Source organism: Carcharhinus amblyrhynchos, chromosome 7, assembly GCF_965287045.1.
Source record: "Carcharhinus amblyrhynchos chromosome 7, sCarAmb.v2.hapA, whole genome shotgun sequence".
In the NCBI taxonomy this organism is placed as follows: domain Eukaryota; kingdom Metazoa; phylum Chordata; class Chondrichthyes; order Carcharhiniformes; family Carcharhinidae; genus Carcharhinus; species Carcharhinus amblyrhynchos.
In genome coordinates this window covers 11372753-11393321 of record NC_137330.1, presented here as the reverse complement: position 1 = coordinate 11393321, position 20569 = coordinate 11372753, and the positions used below count along the sequence as shown (strand labels likewise).

Sequence of the window (20569 nt, the reverse complement as noted above, 5' to 3'; positions counted from 1 at the left end):
CTTGGATAAGTACTCGAGAGGCAGAGACTGTGGGTGGGGAGGGGAATGAATAAATTGCAGGGATATGAAGAAGGAAGAGACAAGGGGTACTAATCAGATCATAGAATCCCTGCAGTGCAGAAGGAGGCCATTCAGCCCTTTGAGTCTGTGCTGACAATAATCCCACCCAGGCCCTATCCCCATTACCCCATGCATTTTCCTTGCTAATCCCCCTGACACTCAGGGGCAATTTAGCACGGCCAATCCACCTAACCCGCACATCTTTGGACTGTGGGAGGAAACCGGAGCACCCCCATGTTTTGCCGAAGAATCGATGGTTCACCATTGGCCTGCCAGTGTCTCTGGCATCTTATGTGGCTCACCCGTCCCACCACCAGGCAACCCAGTGGTGAAGGGGCAGGGAAAGTTGCCTTCAGCGAGACCGGACAATCCCACTTGCTGGAAGACCAGGGAAATCCTTCCCTTTGATCCAGCGATGTTAACTTAGAACCAAAGTCAGACTGACACAAGTGAGAAATGGACAGTGAAATATTGCCTGGAGTGAACAGGCTGGGATATATATATTGTCAGGATGTCGATAAATATTGACAGCAGAATGATAAAAGGTTACGTTGTGGGACAGGATTACAGTGCATTGTCCTGTAATCCCCTGATTATAGAAAATCGAAGATTGATTCGATTGAAGTGCTAGAAGTTCAGGGTGGCATAGTGGTTAGCACCGCTGCCTCAGAACACCAGGGACCCAGGTTCAATTCCAGTCTCGGGTCACCATCTGTGCGGAGTTTGCACTTTCTCGCCATGTCTGCGTGGGTTTCCTCCGGCTGCCCCCCGTTTCCTCCCACAGTCCAAAGATGTGTGGGTTAGCTGGGTGGGCCACGCTAAATTGACCCTTAATGTCAGAGAGATTAGCAGGGTAAATGCGTGGGGTTATGGGAACAGGGCCCTGGGTGAGACTGTGGTCGGTACAGACTTGATGGGCCGAATGGCCGCCTTCTGCACTGTAGGGATTCTATGATTTGACAATTCTTAATATTTGGTGGATAGATAGTGAAGAATCAACTCTGCTGTTGGGAAGGATCCAGAACAAGAGAGCAGAAGTTTAAGATCAGAGTTGCACCCTTGGGGGTAAAAGCAAATTACTGCGGATGCTGGAATCTGAAACCAAAAGAGGAAATGCAGGAAAACCTCAGCAGGTCTGGCAGCATCTCTAAGGAGAGAAAAGAGCTCTTACAGATGCTGCCAGACCTGCTGAGATTTTCCAGCGTCTTCTCTTTTGACCATTCAGAGATGGTATCAGAAAGCACTTCCTCGCTCAGGGGCGAGTGGAAATCTGGAACTCTCTCCCACAAAGAGCAGTGGGGTGAGGATACCTGAGACTGATAGGTTTTTGTTACGCAAGGGTGTTAAGGGTTACAGAACCAAAGCAGGCAGATGGAGTTAAGCTCCAGATCTAACTGAGCGCACACCATCCCGCTGGGAGACCCACAAGCGAGGGTGCGCACGTCGGTAAGAGTGGAAGATCCTGCCGGCGGGAACAGCTGGAAAGTTCCAGCCATGGTGAGAAGTGCAGTGGAGAGAGAACAGAGCCAATGTTTCGAGTCAGGATGACCCGCATTCGAAAGGTTGGCTCTATTCTCTCTCCACAGATGCTGTCAGATCTGCTGAGTTTCTCCAGCAATTTTCTGTACCTTGTCGCACACCCATTTTTTTCCTCTTAATGTTAACAGGGATTGTTGAGGGATGTTTTTGCTGGAATTTTTCACACCATGTTTTGGTCGATGCAGTGATCAGTCTTTCTTTTCTGATATTACAGCGGCCCTGAATATTACGATTATGGACACGGAACGAGTGAAGAAATCTACGAAAGTTACGGTAAACTCAGTTCCAGTTTTTGTTGAGAATAGACTGATCCACGTTTAAGAAAGAATATATTTGCATTGAAGTTGGTACAGCAAAAGCTCACTAACTGGTCACTGGGTAAAGGCTGAGTAAAGTGTGCCCATATTCTGTGGCGTTTAGAAGAATGAGAGTGCAACGATGTGCGGGTTAGGTGGATTGTTCGTGCTAATTTGTCCCTCTGTGTCAGGGGCATTAGCAGGGTAGTTACACGGGGTTATGGGAATAGGGGCTGGGTGGGGTTGTTGCCAGTACAGGTCCGATGGACTGAAAGGCCTCCTTCTGCAGTATAGGGATTCTATTGTATGAGCCCCTCGGTTGCAGTTCGGTAAAGGAGACATGAGTCCTGCTTCTTCATAAACTATCTCTTTGACCCAACTCCATATACAATTCTCCACCAACGCCCAGTACCATCTGTGACTTCCTTATGTATCAGTGACTTCTACTGAGTAATTGTCATCGAATGAGGCCTTAATTGGAAGGCCTGATAAGCCAATCCTAACATCTATGAGGGGCAATCTCATTGAAACCTATAAAATTCTGAGGGGGATACACAGAGTAAGTGTTGAGACATTGGACGCGATTTTACCATCAAGTTGCGCCTATTTTCGGGTATTTGCGTGAATTTAAATTGACCTAATGAGTTGCACGTCCAACCTTACCAGCACTTCCCCCTTTACCACCGCGTTTGCCCACCCAGAATCGGTGCGAAACAGATATGCTCCACAATGTCTGATTCGGGCGCTCCAGTTAACGAGGTAAGTGCCGAGCGTCCGACACCTCTCTCCTTGAGATCGGTGGGGTGAGGGGTAGGTGGATCTGACGGCTCTCTGCTTGAGATCAGTGGGGAGGGAAGGGTGTGAAGGGTGGGGCCTGCTGCCACTCTGCCTGAGATCAGTGAGGGGGCAGGGGGGATCCGCTGCAATTCTGCTTGGGATTGGTGGGGGGGAGGGGAGAGCCCGTGATCGGTCTGGGTGGCAGAGGGGTGGGGGGAATAAGAGGGTCAGTAATGTTATGGGGGTGAGGCAATGCCTGTGGGGGCCAGGGGGAGGCATTATCCAGCCCTGGAGCAATGTGGCAGGGGAGCCGCATTCTATCTCATTTTTCTGCACATGCGCATTTTGAGACGCCAATCGGAGCTGCAGGATTTCGGGAGCAGAAAGCCCCACCCGTGGAATTCTGCAGCGCAATTCGGAATCGCTGATATTTTTCAGGCAGAGTGCACATGGGGGCACCTGAAAACGGGTCTAAAAGTCAGATCTGAAACACTCCCAGTTTCAAGTCCGCCCAGCAGTTAGAACCGAAATGGTAAAGTTGTTTCTGATGACCAGGGGACAGTTTCAGGATATGGGGCTGATCATTTAGGACTGAGATAAGAATAAATTTCTTCACTCAAAGGGTTGTGAATCTTTGGAATTCTCTACTGGTGCTCCATGGTTGAATATATTTAAGGCTCGGTTTGACTGGTGTTTGAACATAAGAACATAAGAACATAAGAAATAGGAGCAGGAGTAGGCCATCTAGCCCTTCAAGCCTGCCCCGCCATTCAATAAGATCATGGCTGATCTGTTGTGGCTCAGTTCCACTTTCCCGCCCTCTCCCCATAACCCTTAATCCCCTCTCTTATCAAAAACCCATCAACCCGCTTCTTAAAAATATTTAGCGAGGCAGCCTCCACCACTTCTACGGGCAGAGAATTCCAGAGATTCACCGCCCTTTGAGTGAAGAAGTTCCTCCTCAACTCCGTTCTAAACCGCCTCCCCTTTACCTTGAGGCTGTGCCCCCTAGTCCTACTGTCTTTTTTGAGCGGGAAGAGTCTCTCCACCTCTATCCTATCCATCCCATTCATCATCTTATACGTCTCAATGAGATCTCCCCTCATTCTTCTAAACTCTAACGAGTACAAGCCTAGTTTATTCAGCCTCTCCTCATAGCTCAATCCCCTCAACTCCGGTATCAGCCTAGTAAACCTCCTCTGCTCTCCCTCCAGGGCCAAAATATCCTTGCGCAAAATATCCTTTGGTCAGGGAATGTAGGAATACATGGAGCGGGTGAGTAAATGGAATTGAAACCCAGGATCAGCCATGATCGCCTGGACTGGTGGAGCAGGCTCGATGGGCCAAATGGCCGCTCATGTTCCTATCTGTTGTGTTCCAATGCTCTAGAATTTCTTTCAGAAATCAAAGAGTTAAGAAGAACGGCCATTGATTTGAATTTGCAACGCTTTCCTTGGGAAAATGTACTTCATGGCAACCCAACAGAAAGCTGATCACTTGAAACTCAAATGCCCACATTCAGTATCTGTCTGATTCTGGTCAAATAATAAGAACATAAGAAATAGGAGCAGGAGTAGGCCATCTAGCCCTTCGAGCCTGCCCCGCCATTCAATAAGATCATGGCTGATCTGTCGTGGCTCAGTTCCACTTTCCCGCCCTTTCCCCATAACCCTTAATCCCCTCTCTAATCAGCCAGGGAATGGTCAATAACTCTATCCAGCCTGTCCCACGTTTAGGGTGGAATTCTCACATCCCAGGGTTTGGTCACAGGTGAGAGCGGAGAATCCAGTGGGAGTCAAAATGTCAAAATCCCACCAGTGTAAAATCACATTGCGATTCTCCCAATGATGGGCTAATGTTGAGTCAATAATCCCACTGGCTGGTGGTGTGAATGTCATTTGCATTAATCTACATTTCATGAATGTTCATTAAAACAGCATCCCATCTGTTTGTTCAATCTTGTGGGGGAGTCACGCCTGTGCGAAATTACATCAGTCTAAACCCTAATTGCTAAACTATGGCATATATATGGAGTCATCAGAGACTTTGGTTGTTTGTCATTTATATTAATGATTTGGATGGGAATTTAGTAGACATGGTTAACAAGTTTGCAGATGACACCAAGATTGGTGGCATACCCGAAATAACCACCTCGCCCCCCCCCCCCCCCCCCTGCTGAAGATTGGTGGCATAGTGGACAGTGAAGAAGGTTATCTAGGATTGCAATGGGATCTTGATCAATTGGGCCAGTGGGCTGACGAATGGCAGATGGAGTTTAATTTAGATAAATGCGAGGTGATACATTTTGGTAGATTGAACCAGAGCAGGACTTACTCAGTTAATGGTAGGGCATTGGGGATAGTTATAGAACAAAGAGATCTTGGGGTACAGGTTCATTACTCCTTGAAAGTGAAGTCATAGGTGAACAGAGTGGTGAAGAAGGCATTTAGCATGCTTGGTTTCACTGGTCTGAACATTGAATACAGGAGTTGGGACTTGTTGAAGTTGTACAAGACATGGGTAAAGCCACACTTGGGATACTACGTACAGTTCTGGTCACCCTTTTATAGAAAGGATATTATTAAGCTAGAAAGAGTTCAAAAAGGATTTACTAGACTGCTACTGGGACTTGATGGTTTGAGTTATAAGGAAAGATTGGATAGACTGGGTGTTTTTTCCCTGGAGCGTAGGAGGCTTCGAGGTGATCTTATAAATGTCCATGAAATAGTGTTGGGCACAGATTAGCTAGATAGTCAATATATTTTCCCAAAGATAAGGAAAGAGAGAGAACAGGTTTAAGGTGAGAGAAGAGAGATACAAAAGTATCCAGAGGAGCATTTTTTTTTCACACAAAAGGTGGTGAGTGTCTGTAGTAGCGGCAGGTACAATTTTGTCTTTTAAAAAGCGTTTAGACAGTTACATGGGTAAGATGGGTATAGAGGGATATGGGCTAAGAGCAGGCAATCAAGACTAACTTAGGGGTTAAAGAAAATCGGGTGTCATGGACAAGTTGGGCTGAAGGGCCTGATTCCATGCTGTAAACATGCATGGCTCGATGACGATGACTACGAGAGTGCAACAATTTTCTGCCATAGTGCTGCACTGCTCCTGATGAGCTGTTCACCACTCTGCTGAGGCAGATCGGTTCCTGCCCTCCATCTCCATGTCGAGCTGGTCTTTCTTCATGGACCCTCCTGTGCCACAGAGTCAGATCAGTATAGAATCTGGGTGTGGGGAGTACAGGGCTCTCCCGCCCCCTGGTGCCACACTCCAGTGTCTACCTGGATTGTTCTGTGCCAAGGGACTCATGATGTGGAGATGCCGGCGTTGGACTGGGGTAAACACAGTAAGAAGTCTCACAACACCAGGTTAAAGTCCAACAGGTTTATTTGGTAGGAAACACCACAAGCTTTCGGGGCTCTGCCCCTTCGTCAGGTGAGTGGAGAGCTCTGATCACAGAGTTCTGATCATACAAAGTCACACACTGTTTACAGAATACTGATTAGAATGTGAGTCTGTACAGCTAATCTGCTATTCAAGTCCTAAAGGTGCAGACAATGTGAGTGGAGATAGCATTAAGCACAGATTAAAGAGGTGTGTATTGTCTCCAGACAGGACAGTAACTGAGATGTAGCAAACCCAGGCAAGTCATGGGGGTTACAAATAGTGTGACATGAACCCAAGATCCCGGTTGACGTCATCCTCATGTGCGCGAAACTTGGCTGTCAGTCTCTGCTCAGCGACTCTGCGCTGTCGTGTGCTGTGAAGGCCGCCTTGGAGAACGCTTACCTGAAGATCAGAGGCTGAATGCCCGTGACCAGCTGAGGGTGGGCGGGCAAATCAATTGCCAGCCTGCCGGGGGATTCAGAGGGGAACTCACCCCGGCATAATTGATGGGATTCCAAGCACGCAATCTGCCGCGGGATCCTGCCGTGCTGGCCAGCAGGGAAGGACACCCTACTTAATCTCAAAGTGGGAGGATTCTATTCTGAGAGCCAACAAGCAGGCCGTTCAGCCCAACTGCCCGATGCTGGCATTCATGCTGTAAATACAGGCCAGTTAGCGCAGCGTCGGTGCTAGGTTAAAGTTTTAGAAACATAATCGGGGGGGGGGGGAATTATTTATCAGGCCCTTGGAGAGGTTTGAGTTAATTAAGGAGAGCCAGCGTCGATTTGTTGAAGGTGAATCATGTTTGACTAATCTAACTGAATTCTTTGATGAAGTAACAGAGAAGGTCGAAGAAGAACAGCAGATGGAATTTAATCCAGACAAATGTGAGGCGATGCATTTTGGTAGGTCCAATTCAGGTGGGAGCGACAAAATAAATGGCAGGACCATCAGAAGCACAGACACAGATCTGGGAGTACAGCTCCACAGATCCTTAGAAGTGGCAACGCAGTTGGAAAAAGTGGTGACGAAAGCATATGGCATGCTTGCCTTCATCGACCAGGGCGTCGAGTATGAAAATTGGCAAATTGTGTTACAGTTATATAAAACGTTGGTTATGCCACGTTCGGTATACTGTCTCCAGTTCTGGTTACCACCCTACCAGAAGGATGTGGAGGCTTTGGACAGAGTGCAGAAAAGGTTTACCAGGATGGCATGGAGGGTATTAGCCACGAGGAGGGATTAAATGAACCGGGGTGTTCTCCCTGGGAAGGCAGAAGCTGAGGGGGCAACCTGATAGAAGTTTATAAAATTATGAGAGCTCTAGATAGAGTGGACAAATAGAAGCTTTCTCCCAGGGCAGAAATGATAATTACAAGGGGGCACAAGTCTAAGAAAAGAGGGGGGGGAAATGTTCAGTGGAGATGTGTGGGGGAAGTTTTTTATCCAGGGAGTGGGGGGTGGCCTGGAATGTAGTGCCAACTGAGGTGGTTGAGGCAGATACGTTAGTGACGTTTAAGACTTACCTTGATAGGTGTATGAACAAATGGGGAAGAGAGGGATATAAACGGTTGGTAAACGTGATGGGCACAGGATCAGAGGGCTGAAATGACCTGTTCTTGTTGCTGAAGGAAATGCAATGGATGTTGTCGTTATGGATTTAAAGAAAGAATTTGACAAAAAGAACCACACACGAGGCTGTTTGACAAACTTATAGCTTGTGGCACAAGAGAGTGTCACTTTGGAAGATTGTCTTGAAGTCAGAATTTTGCGCCAGCAGCTTGTTTCTCAGCCCGCTGAGTAGTTATCAGTGGGGGGAGCACTGGATTTGTTGATCGGTGTAAACGATGCTGACACTGAAACACAGAGTTAACAATTTCCCGAAGATATTAAAGGTGGCAGCGGCACGCCAGCCGATGAGGCCGGTGCCAACTGAAGGCAACAGGGCATGGTTAGGCTGGCAGAATGGGCAGGCACGTGGCAGATAGAATTTAATATAGAGAAGAGTAAGACTCAATAGCACAGTTCTAACGATGATCATAGAACCCTTCGGCCCATCGAGTCTGCACCGACCACAATCCCGCCCAGGCCCTATCCCCATCCCACATCCCTATACATTTACCCGCTAATCTACACATCCTTGGACACTAAGGGGTAATTTTTAGCATGGCCAATCAACCTGACCCGCACATCTTTGGACTGTGGGAGGAGACCGGAGTACCCGGAGGAAACCCACGCAGACACGAGGAGAATGTGCAAACTCCACACAGACAGTGACCCGAGCCGGGAATCGAACCCAGGTCCCTGGAGCTGTGAAGCAGCAGTGCTAACCCACTGTGCTACCGTGCCGCCCTAACCACTGTGCAGTGAAAGAGGGATCCGAGGGTTCACCTCAGAAGATGGCATGACATATTGAGGGAGCGATTAGCAAAGCATATGGGGTCTCGATCAAGGGGTATAGGGTGAAGGTGGGATTAGGGTATTGAAGTTGATGATCAGATGCGATCAAAATGAATGATGGAGCAGGCTCGAAGGGCTGATTAACTTACTCCTTCCATTTTCGATGTATGTTTCTCTGTACCATTTCAGTCATGCCCGTAGGGAGATAACTACGCGGATGGAAATCGGTGGGAATGTGGCAACCCTGCACTTGGGCAACAGTCAACAAAATGTCTGATGGGCTGCAGACAGAACCCAGTTGGGCCCCGTGTGGGCCTTGGGCCATAGGTTGTCCACCAGACTGCGGGAACGGTGTTACTGCTTTAACCTGTAGTTAAGCAGCCTGGAGGCTTCTTAACATCCCACTCACAATTACAAGTATATCACCTATCACCCCCTCCCCCCCCCCAAAAAAAAACACTCATGGAATCAGAGAGAGAATGAGTGGGCTGGATAAGCCCAAGGGACTTTTTCCAAATTGTTACTGTTAAGAAAATAAGAACAGCGGTGATGAAAGTTGAAATGCATGGCCGATTTAATGGCTTAAAACATCTGGTGATTCATCTTTGATCAAAAATTGGGGGAGTAATTCAGTTTGTTCACCAACGGAACTCTAAGCAATCTGCTTAGTGCTTTTTGGTGTCAATTTGTGCTTCATCAGTGAATCGTGGTCTGGTTACAGCACAGAAGGAGGCCATACAGCCCAATATAACTGTGCTGGGTCACTGTGTGGAGTCTGCACATTCTCCCCATGTCTGTATGGGTTTCCTCCCGGTGATCCAGTTTCCTCCCACAGTTTGAAAGATGTGCTGGTTTGATGCATTGGCCTTGCTAAATTCTCCCTCAGTGTACCCGAACAGGCGCCAGAGTGTGGCAACTAGGGGATTTTCACAGTAACTTCAAAACAATCACTTTACATCCGTGTGCTCTGGTTCCTAACCCTTCCACCAACAGGAATAAGAATGGCGGCACAGTGGTTAGCACTGCTGCCTCACGGTGCCAGAGACCCGGGTTCAATTCCGGTCTCAGGCCACTGCCTTTGCGGAGTTTGCACATTATCCCCGTGTCTGCGTGGGCTTCCTCCGGGTGCTCCAGCTTCCTCCTACAGTCCAAAGATGTGTGGGTTCGGTGAAGTGGCCATGCTAAATTGACCCTAGTGTCAGGGATATTAGCAGGGTAAAATGTGGGGTTAAAGGAATAGGGCCTAGGTGGGATTGTGGTCAGTGCATACTCAATGGGCCGAATGGCCTCCTTCTGCACTGTTAGGATTCTATGAACAGTTTCTGCCTTCCTACTTTGTCCAGACATTTCATGATGTTTCACACCTCCATCAAATCACTTCCCAACTTTCTCTGATTTAAGGAGTGTGGCAACAGAAGTGAATTCACCACGCTGTTACTTTGATCCAAGTGTTTAAATGCATTGAAATGGCTGTTTTTTTTCTGCAATATACATGCTCTGCATTTGAAGAGTGCTTTATTGATCTGTGATAGGGGTGGCACAGTGGTTGGCACAGGTACCTCACAGCGCCAAGTTCCCAAGTTCAAAACTGGCCTTGTGGAGTGTGGTCAGTGTGGAGTTTGAATGTTCTCCCCCTGTCTGCGTGGATTTCCTCCGGGTGCTCCCGTTTCCTCCCACAGTGCAAAGATATGTGGGTTAGGTGGATAGGTGGACTGGCAGGGTAAATACATGGGGTTACAGGGATGGTGCTTGAGTGAAATTGTTGTCGGTGCAGGCTCAGTGGGTCAAATGGCCTCCTTCTGCACTGTAGCTTCAAGTGTAAGTCAATATATTGTAGTCACAAGTAAGTTTACATTAACACTGCAATGAAATTGCTGTGAAAATCCCCTAGTTGCCACACTCCGGCGCATGTGCAGGTACACTGAGGGAGAATTTAGCACAGCCAGTGCGCCTAACCAGCACATCTTTCAGACTGTGTTAAGAAACCAGAGCTCCTGGAGGAAACCCACACATACAAGGGAAGCACATGCAGACTATGCACAGATAGTGACCCAAACCAGGAATCGAACCCAGGCCATAGAGTCATGGAGGTTTAGAGCATGTAAACAGGCCCTGTGGTCCAACTTGTCCATACAGATTCAACGATTATATGGTTTAACGGATAGAGGCCTGGAGCTGGTGGGACTTAAATTCAGTTCAGTGAAAGCTAGTCTCAGTTTTGGTGGCCATGAAATTATCATTAATTGTCATTAAAACCCATCTGGTTCACTTCAGAGAAGGAAATCTGCCATCCTTACCTACTCTGGCCTACACGTGACTCCAGAACCACAGCAATGTGGTTGACTCTTCATAGAATCCCTACAGTGCAGAAAGAGGCCCTTCGGCCCATCGAGTCTGCACCGAACACAATCCCACCCAGGCCCTGCCCCCATATCCCACCCACTAATCCCTCTAACCTACACATCCCTGGACACTAAAGGGGCAATTTCTTAGCATGGCCAATCAACCTAACCCGCACATCTTTGGACTGTGGGAGGAAACCGGAGCACCCGGAGGAAACCCACGCAGACACGAGGAGAATGTGCAAACTCCACACAGACAGTGACCCGAGCCGGGAATCGAACCCAGGACCCTGGAGCCGTGACGCAGCAGTGCTAACCCACTGTGCTATCGTGCCACTCCTCCGAAATGCCCTAGCAAGCACTCAGTCCAAGGGCGATAAGTATACCGGCCTTTCCAGTCGTGACACATCTCATAGAAGGAAAAAGATTCTCCTTTGCAGAAGTGGAACTGCCATATATTTTGTTAGGAAAAATAAAAGGTGGGGAATTAATTACGGGGTGAGTAGAACGTGTGGATCGAGCACACAAAAGGTGTCTTAACAAAGGTATTTCCAAGACCTTTAATCAAGGATATCCAAGGGTAGGGTTGTGTACATTGCAAAATGCGACACATTCATTTTGTGGAGGGATGCTTGACTGAGTACCACAGCAGTGTGAAAAGTAGCATTACGTTGATTAATATTTGACACCAGCCAAAGCAGGTGCAGCTGAATGGGAACTGTCAGTCATGTCCACTACATATTGTAAGCTGCACTTGGATTCTTTAATGGAAGTGTTGTACTCAGACACAGAATGCAGATCAAAGACTGTGATTTGGGTACAGCTACAGTGCCGTGTGATTTCTGTGCTGTCGGGGTATTTTGGCACGAACACGGACGGTGTTTTCTTCCTGAGCCGGAGAACACAGATTTCAGTTATTGCAGACTTCTGTTTCCTCCAGGAAGGAGTCAAATTTGGAGGAATCTGTAAGTCAGCCGTATCAAGGAATAAAAGATATGTTCCCTGTTCTGAGTCGTGCCAGTGGAAATGGAACAGGAGTTCATCCAGCTTACGTGGCCTTATTTTTTTACAATTGAAGGCCTTATTTTGGTTCTAAGTTCTGGGCGGACCCGAAACTGGGAGTGTTTCAGATCTGATTTTTGGACCCGTTCTCCGGTGCCCCCATGCGCAGTCTGCCTGAAAAAATATCAGCGCTTCCGAATCGTGCTGCAGAAGCCAGTGGGGAGGGCTTAACGCACCCGAAATCCTGCAGCTCCCACTGCAGCTTCCAACTGCGCACGCGCGGAAAAAAATTATAGAATGCCGTTTCCCCTGCCACGTCGCTCCCGGCCCAAATAATGCCTCCCCCGGCCCCCGCAGACGTTAACCCAATCCCCCACAACATCTCATCTGGTTCACTAATCTCCCTTTGGGGAAGGGAATATGCCATCCTAACCCAGTCTGGCCTACATGTGACTCCAGATCCACAGCAATGTGATTGACTCTGAACTGCCCACTGTAAACCATTCAGTGATGGCAAAAGGATGTTTTGTTAAGAAAAAGTCATACAAGGATGCAGGATGCTGTTGGTTTTTTTATACTCATTCGTGGAACATGGGTGTCGCTGGCTGACTAACATTCCAGTGGCACAGAGGTTAGCACTGCTGCCTCACAGTGCCAGGGACTCTGGTTCAATTTCTGGCTTGGGTCTGTGTGGAGTCTGCATGGTCTCCCCATGTCTGCATGGGTTTCTTCCGGGTGCTCCGGTTTCCTCCTACAGTCTGAAAGAAATGCTGGTTAGGCGCACTAGCCGTGCTAAATTCTCCCCTCAGCATACCAGAACAGGTGCTGGAATGTAGCGACTAGGGAATTTTCACAGTAACTTCATTGCAGTGTTAATGTAAGCCTACATGTGACAATAATAGTTGCCCTTTGAGGGCAGTTGAGAGTCAACCACATTGCTGTGGTTCTGGAGTCATACGTAAGCCAGACCAGTTCGGGAAGGCAGATTTCCTTCCCTAAAGGACGTTAATGAACCAGATAAGTTTTTCCGACAATGGTTTCATGGTCATCAGTGGATTCTTAATTCCAATTTTTTTTCTATTGAATTTAAATTCCACCATCTGCTGTGGCAGGATTCGAACCTAAGCCTCCAGGATATTAGCTGGGGCTCTGGATTAATAGTCGCGTTATAGTACCACTGGGCCATCGCCTCCCCAGGGTTACAGATCGCTGAGCATGATAAGAAACTGAATCTTCAAACTGTTACATATTGTCAATAAAAAGTTTGTAAAGAGGCGTACAGCTTGATCCCAGTATCACGTATTGTACGGCAGATAAGATGGTGAGCTTTTAAACTTGGAACCACATTTTGAGAGACCCCTGATGTTGACATTTTCCAGGACACATTTGGCATCACTTCTTACATATATCAAAGTAACAGTGTGAGACAACATGTTCTAAATTCAGTGAAGGCTGAATGTGCTTGATGAGAGCATTTCACATCTGTGTCAGACCCATAAATCTTCATACTTAACAAGCCAACATAGATCTTAAACTGAATGGTGAGCGCAGGCCAGTGTGAATTTTTGTTCAGTGACACAGTCTGCCATCAATGTAAATGAGATAAGCAAGTTCAATTTAGCTGCATTTAGTAAATAGCAGGAGAATTGGAGTGAAGGAGAGGTGGGGAGGGTCAGGGCAGGGTGTGGAGACTATAGACATCCCTGAGTCTTTTTTTTCATTCATTCCTAGGACAAGGCTGGCACAGTGGTTAGCGCTGTTGCCTCAGAGCAGAGGCGACCGGGTTCAATTCTGGCCTCGGGGTCATTGTCTGTGTGGATATGCACATTCTCCCTGTGTCTGCGTGGGCTTCCTTCAGGTGCTCCAGTTTCCTCCCACAGACCAAAGGTGTGCCGGTAAGGTTGATTGGTTATGCTAAATTGACCCTAATGTCACGGGATTAGATGGATAAATACTTGGGGTTGCAGGAATAGGGCCTGGGTGGGATTGTGGTCGGTGCAGACTTGATGGGTCGAATGGCCCATTCTGCACTGTAGGGATTCTATGAAAATTGCTGGCTGGCTGGCATTTACTGCCCATCACTAGTTGCCCTTGAAGTGCATTTGAGTGTCAACCGCATTACTGTGGCACTGGAGTCATATGTAGGCCAGGCCAGATAAGGACAGCAGATTTCCTTCCCTGAAAGGACCTTAGTGAACCAGATGGGTTTTTCCAACAATTGACAATGGTTCCATGGTCATCAGTAGATTCTTAATTCCAGATATTCTGTATTGAATTCATATTCCACCATCTGTGCAGCAGGATTTGAACCCAGGTCCGCAGAACATTAGTTGAGTTTCTGGGATTAATAGTCGAGCAATAGTAGCGCTGGGCCATCCCTTGCCTCTTTAGAGATGTCAAGATGGGAGGTAATGGCCTACAAGTATTAACAGTGGACTATTCATCCAGAAGCTCAGCTAATGCTCTGGGGAACCGGGTTCGAATCCCACCACAGCCGATGGTGGAATTTGACTTCAATTAAAAAAAAACCTGGAATTAAGAATCTACTGATGACCATGAAATCATTGGCGATTGTCGGAAAAACCCACCTGATTCACTAATGTCCTTTAAGGAAGGAAATCTGCTGTCCTTACCTGGTCTAGCCTACATGTGACTTTAGAGCCACAGAAATGTGGTCCACTCTTGAAAGCCCTCTGAAATGACCTAGTGAGCCATTCACTTGTATCAGCAATTCAAGATGGCAGCTCATCCCTACCTTTTCAAGGGCAACCAGGGATGGGCAATAAATGCTGGCCTCCCAGCAATGCCCACATCCCAAAAATGTATTAAAAAAAAAGGTTTTGTTTCATACTGAGAGCACAATGCTTGAAGGTGTTCTTGAGTCGGCTGGTACATAGTAAATGCTTAATCAGCATATCCAGTCCATTACCTTTCATCAATTTTAAGTAACGGCTAAAAATATTTTTAAAAATATACAACACTATTTGGTACTTAGTTTGGTCATTAGCTTCTTTGTGTTTTTAAATTGCATTCAAAAGATTTGAGAATATGGATATGGTATTAGCTTAATCTTTGGGGCCTCTTCAAAGGTCTATAAGTGAGCATAATGCATGGAAACACAATCTTGGGTTAATAGGTTTCTAGTGTAATTTATTTTTCAAAAGGAACTTACAAACACACCTTTGTGCTGAGAATCCCGTGATCTTTTCTGTCCGATTTCAGAGTGAAGTGCACAGAAACCCCAGGTCCAGATCAGTATTTGGCTTCTTCTGTTGCTATTGTAGCCATCAACGCTTCCCCTTTGCACATCATTAAGTTTATTTATTTATTTATGCAAGTAGGCTATATTAACACTATAAAGAAGTTTCTGTGAAAATCCCCAAGTTGCCACACTCCAGTGCCTGTTCGGGTACACTGAAGGAGAATTTAGCACGGCCAGTGCACCTAACCAGCACGTCTTTCGGGCTACGGAAGGAAACAGGAGGACACAGGGAGAACATTCAGACTCCACACAGACAGGGAACCGAAAACAGGTCCCTGATGCTGTAAGGCAGCAGCACTGACCACTCACTTAATTATTATAAGTTTATAAACACATGAATGTATCGACACCTTATTCTCTGAAGGTTGCTTCTCTGCAGTTAGGCTATCACGGTTCGTAATGCTTGCTTGCTAAACTATTAACAAAACATTTTCCAGAGAATGCTTCTCAACCGTTGCTATGTCTTGTCTTATGGTTGACAGATGTTGTTAAGCTTGGAAACTATGGCTGGAATTTTACCAGCACGACCACCTGATTTTGGGGGTGGGTGAGGCTCGGAGAACAGCATTCTCTGTTGACCTCGGGCAGAATCGTATGAACCTCGGGCAGACGTGCCGGTAAAATTCCACCCTATGTTTAATTTTGCCTTGCTGTTTGGTAGACAAGAAGGTTCCATTATACTACACACAAATCTCTGGCACAACTTTGGAACATGGGGTGAGGTTCTCCAACCTCCCGGCCACAAATTTCCCACCGATAGGCGACGGCCAGTGGCATAGCTTGAGGGAGTGACCAGTCCCCCAAGAACATTTTTCAGAAGCGGCGCCGTTCATACCCACTAACTCCCACCCACACACAACCTCCTGACTGACAGCTCGATGAACCAATCCGGAGCACGGCTCCTCACCCAACCTCCTGACTGACAGCTCGATGAACCAATCCGGAGCACAGCTCCTCACCCAGCCCACACCCAACCACCTGACTGACAGCTCAATGAACCAATCAGGAGCACAGCTCCTCACCCCGCCCACACCCAAGCCCCTGACTGACAGCTCGATGAGCCAATCCTAGGACGAGATGTCTCCCCACTCCCACCCCTCCCGCCCCCGTTCTTCCAATCCAGTACACAGGGCCTCGCTTAGTGCTGACTGTCAGTTGAGTTCACCAATCACAGCACAGCGCATCCACAAGCTCTGCCAATCCGGACACAGCTCCTTGGCCCCGCCCTGTCAGTGGGACGGCTTGCTGACACCAAGATTGGGGGAAAGGCAAATTGTGCGGAGGGTGTGGAGAGTCTGCAGAAGGATCTAGATAGGCTGGGCGAATGGGCCAGGAAATGGCAAATGGAATTTAATGTTGGCAAGTGTGAGGTGGTCCACTTTGGTAGGAAGAATGGTAGGAAGGACTATTACTTACGTGGCGAAAAACTGCAGCAGGCGACGGTACAGAGGGACCTCGGGGTCCTTGTGCATGAGTCGCAAAAACCCAGCTTGCAGGTGCAGCAGGTGGTCAGGAAGGCGAATGGGATGCTGGCCTTCATAGCGAGGGGGATTGAATATAAAAGTAGGGAGGTCTTGCTGCAGCTGTATAGGGCATTGGTGAGGCCGCAGCTGGAGTACTGTGTGCAGTTTTGGGCGCCGCACCTGCGCAAGGATATTTTGGCCCTGGAGGGAGTGCAGAGGAGGTTTACTAGGCTGATACCGGAGTTGAGGGGATTGAGCTATGAGGAGAGGCTGAATAAACTAGGCTTGTACTCGTTAGAGTTTAGAAGAATGAGGGGAGATCTCATTGAGACGTATAAGATGATGAATGGGATGGATAGGATAGAGGTGGAGAGACTCTTCCCGCTCAAAAAAGACAGTAGGACTAGGGGGCACAGCCTCAAGATAAAGGGGAGGCGGTTTAGAACGGAGTTGAGGAGGAACTTCTTCACTCAAAGGGTGGTGAATCTCTGGAATTCTCTGCCCGTTGAAGTGGTGGAGGCTGCCTCGCTAAATATTTTTAAGAAGTGGGTTGATGGGTTCTTGATAAGAGAGGGGATTAAGGGTTATGGGGAGAGGGCGGGAAAGTGGAACTGAGCCACAACAGATCAGCCATGATCTTATTGAATGGCGGGGCAGGCTCGAAGGGCTAGATGGCCTACTCCTGCTCCTATTTCTTATGTTCTTATGTTCTTATGAACATCAGGACTCAGCAGTAGTTATTTTTCAGAAGTGGCGTCCTTTCAGAAATAATTGTTTTTTCAAAAGAAAATAAATTACTGCGAAAAGAATGGTTGTTTTGCGTGCGACATGATGAGGACCGACTGTGATGACATCAGCACGAGGCGGGGCCTTGACATGGTGGGTGGGGATTGGTGGAATATTAATGAGGGGGCGGTCATTTTTTATTTCGTGGTGCCTTTTTTAAGTGCTCGCTCCTCCCTAACCTTCGAACCTGGCTATGCCACTGGAGATGGCGTGTTGTTTGCTTGTGGCAGAATTCTCTGGTCCCGCTGCTGTCAACGGAATGCCCATTGATGTCTTCCCACACCGGCAGGAAACCGGGATGCGCTGCCGGCGGGACAGGAAAACCTCGCCAGCGAAAACGGCGAGAGAATTCGAGCTGTGATCCCCCAGATCAGTTATACATAACACGTTAGTTCCTGGCTAAGTAGTTCTGAGCTATTAACACAACAATATTTAACAGCCTCTTAAGGCTGTGAGCCATAGATGTGACCGACCAACTTTTGCATTGATATGAGCATTGGGAAAACTGTCGCTGGGTTTTACTTTAAACCGGGGGTCACATTTCTCTTTCTGTTTCCAAGGTCAGGAAGAATGGGTCGCAACCCGGCCGAGCCTGAAGGCACCAATCCCGAGGCCAAGGGGGACCTACAGAGAACATCCCTATGGTAGATATTGAAGGCAGCCCTTGTCCCACAATCAGCACACTAAGTACAAGTGTCCTGTGGTCATCGTACAAAACAACTACAAGACAAGTAATAGTTCATTTATTTTCTTGCCCGGGGATAGCTTCTCTTGGGTACCCTCGCGTATCCTATTTCCCAAAACCTTGATAAAACATTGGCTTTCTTTTATGGCAGTAACTCATAGAATAGACAAGTCAGTCCACAGAACATGCAAACAAGGATGCTTTTCCTTCCTATTGTTTCTTTTATTCCTTTCATTGTTCTATGTGTAGAAGTATGTTCGACTAGCATGAACTGGTGACGAGTTTAATATCTCCAAGCCCACCACCTATACCAGGTGAATGCTTATTTAGGGATAATGGAAGATTGTAACAAGACTCTCTTTATTTGAATAGGTGATTAAACAAGTTGTAGATAAGTTGTTTTAAACTGTCTTCTTTTAATATTTGTCAGTTGACGATGTTCAATATTTAATTTGTAAACTTTAATTTTAAAAAAAAAGGTGATGTTTAATGGAATTGAGAACAATCAGCTATGTATGTAGCTAACTTTATTAAAGTGATCTGTTCAGTGTGATAAACTGTATGTGGTGATAAAAATTGCATAAAGTTCCGTGTGTAAGCTTATCTAAATAGGTGACTTTAATTTGTCAAATACATTTTGCCATAACTTGTCAATAAAGCTGAACTCTTTTGTAAAGAATTAAAATTTGGAATTATTTCATTCTAGTTCTTAAATGTCTACCTCTTCTGTTCCACAGGCATTGCCTAAACTGTTGCTACAATAAACCAAAACGAACCCTTAAGTTGGTTTTTTTTAAGAACTTGACACTGTGTAAGAACATAAAAGCTGTATTAACACCCAGTGGATGTAAATAACATTTTTATTTAAAACCAAAGCAGTTAACATGCTAATCTGCTTATTTGACTCTTCATTCGTAAACTTTAATGCAGAACATGTTAGAGCAATAAATGGATTTTAAACTATCCTTATAAGCTTGATCTTACTAAACGCAAAACTCTTAATTGACTTGTTTGTGTTAGCATGTCTCTCATGACAATGTAATGGAGATTAATGAGGTAAGATCTCTTCCCACTTTAGCCTGTCTAAATGCCTTGGACCGTTGAATTTTCCTGCACCTTAAATATCCCATCAACATGTGCGTATTACATGGAAACCCATTCTTGTCTTCACTCCAAAAAAAAGAGGCATTTAATGCATTATTGAGATGATAATAATTGTCTTTGCCAGGAAATCATCAGTGTCACTGCCCAATTGTTTGACATTCACTTTTTTTAAAAACTTTATTTGTAATTTCCAGTGCTAATGTATCTGAATTTCACCGCTCGTGAAAGCAGTTTAGAGGGGCTGATATTTCTTTTTGAGGCAATCAGACATGATGACTGATTATTAAGAGACTATATCGCAGGACCCAAAGGATGTCTAAACGTTAAACACCCTGCAGAGACAAGGTAACACTAATCGTAACTCTATAATTTTGCTGCATATTCAACATTTATTTTAAATATTTACAAGTGACGCCGTTACTGTCAGTTAAAAAAGTAAACCTTCCAAACTGTGATAAACAAACGTAGGAATTCTAGGTGATTAAAATGGCTAATTAGCAATAACTAATGACCACGTCATTGTTTCTTTTCAATATATAACCCTGCTTCCGATAAACAAGATTAAAAAGACCAATAATTGTACTTGCAGCTCTGGCTAAAACCTCAATTGTGTAAAGTGCATCGTAAAAAGGAAAAGCAGAAAGAAATTAGAGTGATATCCATTTTCTTTTAGGATAATCAAAAGCGTTATCGATCTTTTAGTCTTTTGTTAATATTGAAACGATGGCATTTTTTTGTCCTTGCGAGTGGTTTACTTTTTTCATAGTAACAAAAATGCAAGCAAGTTATACAGCTTGTGCAAGCGAGTGTCTTGAAGCTAGATTTGCATGCGAAGATGTATTTCGTAACGTACTTTCTTTCTTTGCACTTAAGGGGCAACAGTTATGTTTTACAAAGCCTGTTTCAAAAAAAAACAATGTGAAGGATGACCATTGGTTTGCCCACTGCTGAAGCTTGTTCCTCTGTTTTGTTCCTTTCCAGGTCTCTGGTAGTAGGTTAACCGGGGAAAACGCAACATCAACATTAAGGTTCAGGTAGGCAATGCAACGCCCAGTTCAGGGTTAAAACGAGAAACGCCCCTGAGATCAGTCGAATCGCATCTTTGGCAGCTGCTCGGTGCCGGTTAGAGCTTGTCAGCTTTTTATTAGAAGGGTCAGTGTGAATTATTTTGTCTTTTACTCTTGCAAATTGCATTGTACCCTCAACTGTTGGTCAAAGAGCAGAAAACGAATGTATCCGTTTGCAGTTTCTCCAGCAGCAGCTCTTGTAGAAGCGTAGAATCCCTGCAGTGCAGAAGGATGGCATTCGGCCCATCGAGTCTGCACCAACCACAATCAAACACTGGCCTTATCAGCGTAACGCCACATGGTAAATCCCCCTGACATCAGGGTCAATTTAGCATGGCCAATCCACCTAACCCACACACCTTTTGCACTTAAGGGGCAACAGCTCTGCTGTCTCTCGTG

General features: G+C 46.3%; 1 protein-coding gene across 2 annotated transcripts in view; it reads left to right on the top strand.

Annotated features, from left to right (window-relative positions):
• khdrbs2 (KH domain containing, RNA binding, signal transduction associated 2) overlaps positions 1-20335 on the top strand; it is a 361507-nt gene extending 341172 nt beyond the window's left edge. Inside the window, exons 8-10 of one of the 2 annotated variants that reach the window (XR_013886982.1) lie at positions 1814-1872; positions 17875-18045; positions 20085-20335. Coding sequence is in view for 1 of the 2 variants with exons in the window: in XM_080191957.1 (XP_080048083.1) it covers positions 1814-1872; positions 17875-17969 (154 nt within the window). In the remaining variant the exon portion in view is untranslated. Of the gene's footprint in view, positions 1-1813; positions 1873-17874; positions 18656-20084 lie in introns of those variants that run through there. The other variant, XM_080191957.1, reaches the window with a different exon arrangement.
• The last annotated feature ends 234 nt before the right edge of the window (positions 20336-20569 follow it).